Source organism: Mercenaria mercenaria, unplaced genomic scaffold (assembly GCF_021730395.1).
Source record: "Mercenaria mercenaria strain notata unplaced genomic scaffold, MADL_Memer_1 contig_4272, whole genome shotgun sequence".
NCBI lineage: Eukaryota > Metazoa > Mollusca > Bivalvia > Venerida > Veneridae > Mercenaria > Mercenaria mercenaria.
The window spans coordinates 1-8882 of NW_026462489.1; the positions used below are offsets into that span (position 1 = coordinate 1).

Here is an 8882-nt window from a genome sequence, read left to right on the forward strand (position 1 = left end):
GCATTTGATAGGCAACAATATATCTTTAAGACTTTATTATAATAACAACTTGCTCTGTGTTCTAGAATAACTGTCACTACTTTTTACATAAAAAGTTATTTTAGCCGCGCCATGAGAAAACCAACATAGTGGCTTTGCGACCAGCATGGAGCCGGACCAGGTCAGGATCCATGCTGTTCGCTAATGGTTTCTCTATAGGCTTTAAAAGTGAACAGCATGGATCCTGACCAGACTGCGCAGATGCGGATCCATGCTGGTAGCAAACGCATTATGTTGGTTTTCTCATGGCGCGGCTCATTTTAGAACTGATGTTCTGTAGTTTAGGCCTGTAGTAAAAACTATTGACCGAGGTACAAAGGACAGCGGGTCAACAATTTTGAATATTGACCAGTAAGCAATTCAGTCAAGTGTTTTACAACACAACATCACAGATATATCTCAGCTATTTTTTTTTTTTTCAAGTATTGACTTGAGCTCAACAAAATATGGTGCTGACCTTTAGACGGGTCATATTTGCTTTCAAAATAATTAAAAGTAGTGAAAATAAATACATTGTGAATACCTTCGATACATAAAATTATTTATTATACAAACTACTGCTTTTAAACAGCAATAACTGTCAATATGAAAAAATTATAAACTCACAAACATGTCTTTAGCAAACTCAGGCATTCAGAATTTAATTTCATATCTTTCATTTAGCTGAAGGCAAAGAAAATTCCAAAAAGTTCATAAATAAAACACATTCAACATATTCAGTAGTCTTGGATTTGCCTGTGGTGATATGTGTAAAATAAAATACACCAAAATATGATAAACTTAAAAGGATAAAGTTCATAAGTTCCTAATGTAATTAGCTGCTGGAAGTTATCTGATACCGTCGTCAGGAAAAAAAAACAGCATTTTCAATATGGCGGCCGATTAACCGGTTCGGTTCGATTTCATAGAAAAGATTAACCGGTTTCAGAATTTTGAAATCGTCCCAGCCCTATTTTTTTTTAATGAAAAGAAAAAAATATTTTAAAGAATATAAGATTTTAAGATTGATCCTTAGGTGTAAATGTTTTTGAGCCAAATGGTTCTGATTCAAATACGAGCCAACAATTTTAGACGAAAAAATTTGCTGGTATACCTTAAACAGTTTTTACCTATCATCTTGACTACTTATGGTATGAATGGTATGAATCAATTTCATTGAATTACATCTAATTATGTCTCCCACCAAACAGTGGTGTAGGAGACATAAATATTATTAATTTACTCCTGTCTCTGTGTGTGTGTGTGTCTGTCACAAAGCTTGTCCGCATTCTAGGTCGAACATTTCTCATCCGATCTTCACCGAACTTGAACAAAATGTGTTTCACCATAAGACCTCAGCCAAGTTTGATAATTAACCGAATCTGCCCAGACACTTTTGAATTATGGCCCTTGAATTACTGACTGGATCCACTTGTCTAGACCATGTAGACATTGATAGGAACCAATCGTCTGAACAATCCAGACAAACAAGGCAGTTGTGGAAGACATGCGCTTTTCTCAAAAGCATCTCTAGTTTCAGTCAGTCATTGCCAATATCTGCCAATTATTGGGTACTGAAAAAATTTGCTTTGCTGGTGAAGCCAGGTAAAACTGTCTAAATTTTTTTTTTTTAATATTTTTGTTAACTAGAAATGTGTCCATGGGACACAGATGCCCCCACTACATGACATTAAAATGACAAATTTTTCCCAGGTCAGGGGCCAAAAATGACAATTTTTTCCCAGGTCAGGGGCCAGAACCCCTACAATACTGAATAAATCAGGATGCGAAATCCCAGGTGCACAACTGCACATGCTGACCAACATTCCTGTAAACTTTGGTGACTCTAGGTCAAATACTTTTGGAGCTACGCACGAAACAACATTAAAATGACCCATTTTTAACCAAGTCAGTGGCTATAACTCCTACACGACTGAATGAATCTGGACGCGAAACCCCAGGTGCACAACTGCACATGCTGACCAACATGCCTGTAAACTTTGGTGACTGTAGGTCAAATACTTTTGGAGCTATGCGCGACACAACATTAAAATGACCAATTTTTTACTAAGTCAGGGGCCATAACTCCTACATGACTGGATGAATCCGGACGCGAAACCCAAGGTGCACAACTACACATGCTGACCAACATGCCTGTAAAGTTTTGTGACTCTAGGTCATATACTTTTGGAGCTAGGCGTAACACAATATTAAAATGACCAATTTTTACAAAGTCAGGGGCCATAACTTCTACATGACTGAATGAATCCGGACGCGAAACCCCAGGTGTACAACTACACATGCTGACCAACATTCCTGTAAAGTTTTGTGACTCTACGTCAAATACTTTCAGAGCTACGCACGACACAACATTTTCGGAAGGACGGACAGACGGACAAGAGCAAATCTATATGCCCCCCCCCAAAGTGGTGGGGGCATAAAAAGGAAACACTTATGTGGGCATGGGGGGGGGGAGAAGAATGGGTTTGGGGTCTGGAGCTGATTTTAAAGGGATGGGGTGATACTGAAAGCAGACATAAAAAATCATACAATACTGAAAGATTAAAATGGCACAGATAACGCATAAACCGTTCCATTAACCATTACCCTGCTATATGTCTAAAATGGACTGTTCCATTATTCTATCTGTGCTGACCCACTTATTATTCTAAGTGATGTTCACTGAAAATCTACTAACTGAATAGTGAACAGTGCGGACCAAGTTCAGCCTGTGCAGGCTGATCTTGGTTGGCACTGGTCTCAAAATTGAAACCACTTGCCGCCAGCAGACTAAATGTTAAACGATTATTTTTGCATTTTTTATGGAAAAACTAATTGTATACTATTTTGTTACTTACTCAACTGACACTTTTTAGTCAGTTATGTTCATTAATCAGAATTAATTCTGTTTTTCATTGATCTACCACTATGTTAAATATGTCAACAATCACATTAAAAGTAAAGATTATGCATTTTTAAAAATATGGAGTCAATGGATTAAATTCCAGTTACGAAACTTTTGATTTTGCACTGTGTATGCGATATAATTTTATCGCGGATGAAATGATCCCCATGCCACCACAAAACCTGGACGGAAACTTGCCAGACCAGAAGTAACCAGCCGGGAGCCAGTTGATAGCATTGGTAAAATCGGCACTATTTTCGACAACTGCCAAATAATTGTCCATCTCCTGTGCTTTTAAAGCTCGAATCTGGTTCTTGATGCTTGCAGTCATTTCAGTAGAATCGCTGAAATTACAGAAACAACTGTTACTAAGAAGTAAATACTGCGATAAAATTTGAGCTGCACCATGAAAAAAAACAACCTAGTGCATCTGCAACCAGCGCAGTCTGGTCAGGATCCATGCTGTTCACTAACAGATTCTCTAATTGCAATAGGCCTTGAAAGTGAACAGCATGGATTCCGACATGGATATGCGGGCTGGTCTGGATCCATGCTGGTTGCATATGCATATGTTGGTTTTCTCATGGCGTGGCTCATACAGAATTCCACAATTCTGGACAACACCTACTTTGTATAGACAGGAATTTGTGGACTTGAAGTTTGTTAAAGATAAAATCAAATCAGCAGTTTATTTCCATATACTGTGACTAAAAGCATAGTAGGAGAGCCTGTGATATATTTCAGACTCCAGTAAACATTCAAACCTTTGGAGTGACAAGAATCTTTAATGTATATACATGTATTTTGAAACTATGGTAATTCTAACCCTAAATTTTAGTCAGTACATTAAACATGTTATACACTTAATGCGTGCGGAAATGCAAAAACTTGCACATTTTTGCTGTCCACTTTGATGATAATGATTTTGTGACATGCCCAGCATTATCTATTACAGCAGTATCTGTTTGCTGAGATGGGATTTTAAATTAGTGTACATATCAATGTAATCATGAAATCCAACAAGAAAATTAGTCATCAAGTAATATAGTCGACTCTTAGCGGTCACCTGTATTAAGCTGTCACCTGTCTCAACGACCCTGACCTTCTGATTTGGCTAAAAATAAACTTTCTATCATATTGAAGCCTGGTCATATTATGAACATTAGAATATGAGTTTTTGTTTCTAAATTCTAAAATATTATAAAAAATTCCAAATCAAGAAAAAAAAAGACTACCTCGTCGAGAGTCAAACCCTGATCCACCACGACACTAAAGACATTTTCCTGTTGCCGTAACCAAATGAGTGAAATATGACCTCAAAATATTGATATTTATAACTGAGACAGTTTACCTGGAGTAAATGTGTTACAAATGCTTTTCAAATTTCATTCTAATATGATTTTCTCTGTTAAAACACTCTTACGCTAGAATGACGTCACGTTAACGTGCGGTGACATCAATGTTTTTGTTGCGATCAAGAAAGAACTGTGCTATATTTTATCTACTGTTTTAGATTAAGGGCATATTAGAATCGAAATAATTCATAGCAAAACCATGTTTTAACAGTACTTAAACACTTGGGCGGTAATACGTCACACAAATAATTTCACCTCGTGAAATTATTACGCCCAACATATAACCGCCCATCATCCATAAATAGTGTTAAAGCACTCTTTTGCTATAAATTATTTCTGAATCATAACAGCAAATTCTCATGTGTTTCCATAACATAATTATAGTTTGTCAGTAATCCAGTTTTAAAGCCTTCTTAACAGATAGAGCATTTATTTCCAGATATCTAAAAAAAAATGTGTGACCTATGGGCTATGACAAATATATTAAACAACTGCGACCAAAACATGTAAAGGATTTAAGATATATTATATTACAAAAAAATGTGAAAAAGTGCTATGGTACCTTTCATTCTTTGCCTCCAGCTGTTGTTCTTTCAGCAGCCTTCTCTGGGCATTTCTGATCATGTAAATCCTACTGATGGCTCTGAAATATAAATCCAATGCACTATTAAAGTGTAGCTACAAAGTTTATTGTTCTTGCCTAACTAGCAGGGAAAAACAAAGATAGGTGATTAAGCTATCTGATCAGTAGGAAAAAGAAAAGCTACATACATGTATGTGCATTGCGATGTCATAATTATGATGTGATAAACTACAGGCACAATTTCATAGCATACAATACCCGTGATAATTTTGCAATGGTAAACAAGAAAAATGATCTTACATGTCTACCTGTGTGAGACAGGAGTTTTCCCCCCACCCTCGGGACAGTGCCAATAAGAAACCATAGTGCTTGGTTCTAATTCCCCAGCCCTTTTTTTGTAAATTTGGGGAAGGGTACCAGGTCCCTTTAGGAGGGGGAATTTACGTCGCGAAATCATTGTTTGGAGGAATATATTTGCTGAAAAGTTGTTAAAATCAGGACTGAAAATCAAAACTAATTTCATTTTTTTTTTTGCATGGGGAATTTTTGGCCAAGGTGGGGAAAAAGGTATACTTTTTAGATTGGGGAATGGGGCCGAATTTCGGCCCTAAAATCAGCATAAAAAAAGGCCTGTTCCCTCTAGTCTCTTTTTAGTTTGGAAAGACCTATCCTACACAGGTAGGCATGTCAGATCCTTAATAATAAATATATTCTTGCACGTCCAACATGATTTTCCTGTGTATTTGCTGGTGCTGGAAAACCTCAATTTACATTCAAGATGTAAGATTACTCATGTGCTGTAATTTATGAATGCAGGTTTTTTTCTAGCTAATTTGGGAACATAACCTATACCCCCAAAATTGGGAATTTCGACTTGTAAATGTTCCAAATTGGGAAATATTTAGCTCCATAGGATATAGTAAGGATGTGTTTAAGCTCTTTCTCATATACTTGTTTCCCATTGAACAACCTCTTTAACATACTTCCATTACAAAATTGTCCATAATTTGGTCAATATTTGTGCAATTTTGGTGAAATTTTTTTCAGAATGTAGATTGGGAATTTTTGCACTATTTTGGGAAAAGTACATACTTTTTGGCATTGGGAATATAGCCAGATAACGGCTATAAAAACGGCTGAAAAAAAACCTGGAATGAATGCGTAAATTCATACACTACTACAATAAAACTGGGCACTCATATTATTTTTATTTCTTCTATTATTTGAAGAATATAGTATGAAGAAAAAGAATATATAATACTGGTTGAATGAGTGGTCATAATGGCCTGAATAGTTACTCTCAAGCCAGAATCATTTCAATCCGCGTTTTCAACCAGTTAAAGATTCTTGTAAACATTCTTAATATTTCTCTTAACTTCTTTTTTTTGTTTGCTCTGATTACAAATATTTAGAGCTGTCAAGGGACACAACTGTATATAGTCTGAACAGGTTCAGTGGACTGTTTTATGTAACCTACTGTTACAGTAAATTACATCATGCATGATTTTCCAATTTTTTATATCTGGAATTCCCATGCTACTATTATTAGTTTCCAAAAATAACCACCCAGTAGTACAATTGAACATGCATGATCGACCACATGATCCCTTATCAAAACCATTGAAAACCTCTGGACTATTCACAGGGCACTCGTTTGGCCGTTTTTGGGGCCGAATATGGGCCCCATTCCCCTCATAAAATAATATGTTTTTTTCCCCTTTCACAGAAGAAAATTCCCCTGATAACAGGTTGTTTGACACAACTAAATATGAACCCTCTTTCAAGTTATATTTAGTTACTCTAAGGAAGGTTACTGCTGCAATACAGTTACATTAGTTAGAAATGATTGAAAACAGTATTGATAAGTGTGAAAAGTAGTAACATATAGATGGCTAAAATCTTCCTCTTTTTGTCTTAAAACGTCGAAAAATTCCCCTTCCTGAGGGTATGGGTACCTGTCCCCAAAAGTTGTCTAGTGCCCTGATTCAGTATAGATGGATGATGTCATGGGTGCACTTGATTTTACTTTGAGTCTGGTAAATTTGGCAAGTCCTAACTTCTTGCTTGAATGATGATAGTTTAAAATTTCCCAGTATGTATTTGCACGTATTAAAAAAGAAGTACACATATATAGAGTATGGAAAAAGTTTACTCGAAATTTATTATTTTTTGTTTGAAAATGATTTGATGAAGCCTTCATACTATTTGTAAACATTACTGGGTTATCAAACGGGTGCAGCAATCAAATTTCAAACAAGCATGACCTATACATGTGATTCAGAGTGCTTCCCCAAAGACAATATGGCCTCTTTAGACGAATATACGCTAGTCAGAAGTCAAATTATTATTCCAGACTATTATTTTTTTTATCTTGTCAAGTAATTAGTCTTTGTTGTTGCTCTTAATAAATTCTTTTCTTTGTCAGAGTTTTTCAGTATTTTTATGACCACTACCATAGCTGTATATCTTACTATGAAAACAGTGGTATACTGTGTTATAAACCGTGGTATTTAGGAAAAAGCTGTGGTATACCGTGGTATCTTTTTCAAGGCGGTAACCAGCCCTACTGCACATCCATGCAGTCTGATCATGATCTGCACTGTTTGCCATTCAGTCAGTAACTTTTTTAGTCAGCACCCGTTTTGACAGTTAATGGTACTGTCAAAATTGACAGATGGAAAATTTCATTATAGAAATTAAGCAGTGTAAGGGTTAATGTATATTTATGTATTCACCAAAAACTGTGGATGAATATTTTAATTATGCACTCAAGAAAACAATGGGTAAATCTGTAAATTAAAAAGGAAAAAATAAAATGGTGTGCATATTTAACATATTACTTATTGCCTTTTATACCTGTCAAAGATTTCAAGAAAAATATCTCTTATACTTATATATATTATATAGTTATGACAGAATCCACTATTTTTGACAGATGGATAGACAGACGGCTGGATGGATAAGAAGAGGAGAAATTCTGAACATGAAATAACATTCATTTTCCTCCATATAAAATCTATATATCAAGTTTCAGAAAAAAAAATCTTTTTAAGTTATCATAGGATCAAATTTTTGTCATACTGTTTCAGTATCTGAATCAATAAACCACATTTGTTGCCACAGCAACAAAATAAAAGAACATGCTCACTCTAATATTGCCATCTATCATACCAAGTTTCATAGTAAAAATCTTGTTCTTGCAGGATCCCACTTTATCATACCAACTTTTTGTAGTATTTTTTGGGATACTCCTTGCCAAAGCAACAAAATAAACATAAGTTCAAAGCTTCATGAAGAAAAATCTTGTACTTTTAAAAGTTTTGGCAGGATCTCACTTTCTGTGAGTGAGTGGCTGACTGGCAGACGAGGACAAACCATAAACATATCTGGTTTAACCAGCAGGTGACTAATAAAAGAAAATCTTACTTGAGTATTTCCGAGAACAGTGACACTGCCCATGCTGCAATACAAGCTATCGCCCACTTGGTATGTGGCCTATCAATAATCTTATTCTGGGCACACCATGACACGTGCTCCAATGGGAAGTACAGCTGGTTTGCACAGTTACCCACAAGTGTTAGGAACCGCATCCATCCGTTTGATTCCTGAAAAAAGGAATATACAGCTTTTATATAAAAACTTGTGTTTCTCAAACTTTCTTTAAACATACATTGTAAGCACGTTATCACAAAGTCAGTGCTAAACATTTAGGCATTTACCTAGAGCATTTTATTTTCAAGGGAAATAATTGTGGTCCGACTGTATTATTTCAAAAATCACATTTGAGATTTTTTTTACTTGCATACCGGTACAGTTTTTGTGGGGAAGCGAAAGTTGCTGGAATTTTGTCTTCAAAAAACAAGGTAAGTTGACAGTCTTTGTTGAAATATATATCTGATAGCTGACACTTAGGAGAATGTTTTGGTTTATATTCATCGTACAGATTGTTTGAAAATGAAGAGAAACAGGGGGAATTCTGTAAATTTCTTCTTATATGCAAATGAGCTGAAAATGTATTGAA

At 35.6% G+C, this 8882-nt stretch overlaps 1 protein-coding gene across 1 annotated transcript; it reads right to left on the minus strand.

Moving 5' to 3' along the window:
* Positions 1–410: 410 nt before the first annotated feature.
* Positions 411–8495, minus strand: LOC128553753 (peroxisomal membrane protein 11C-like). The gene is made up of 3 exons (XM_053534929.1): positions 8288–8495; positions 4841–4921; positions 411–3267 (listed from the first exon to the last, which is right to left on the minus strand). The coding sequence occupies exons 1-3, from the start codon at positions 8449–8451 to the stop codon at positions 3027–3029; spliced, it is 486 nt and encodes a 161-aa protein (XP_053390904.1). The 5' UTR covers positions 8452–8495; the 3' UTR covers positions 411–3026.
* Between the last annotated feature and the right edge of the window lie 387 nt (positions 8496–8882).

Coding starts and splice junctions, on each gene's coding strand:
- LOC128553753 (XM_053534929.1), bottom strand. CDS start 8,451: ATGCGGTTCCTAACACTTGTGGGTAACTGTGCAAACCAGCTGTACTTC. Junction 4,922..8,287: donor CTGTTCTCGGAAATACTCAA/GTAAGATTTTCT, acceptor TTTATATTTCAG/AGCCATCAGTAGGATTTACA. Junction 3,268..4,840: donor CTGGAGGCAAAGAATGAAAG/GTACCATAGCAC, acceptor CTGTAATTTCAG/CGATTCTACTGAAATGACTG.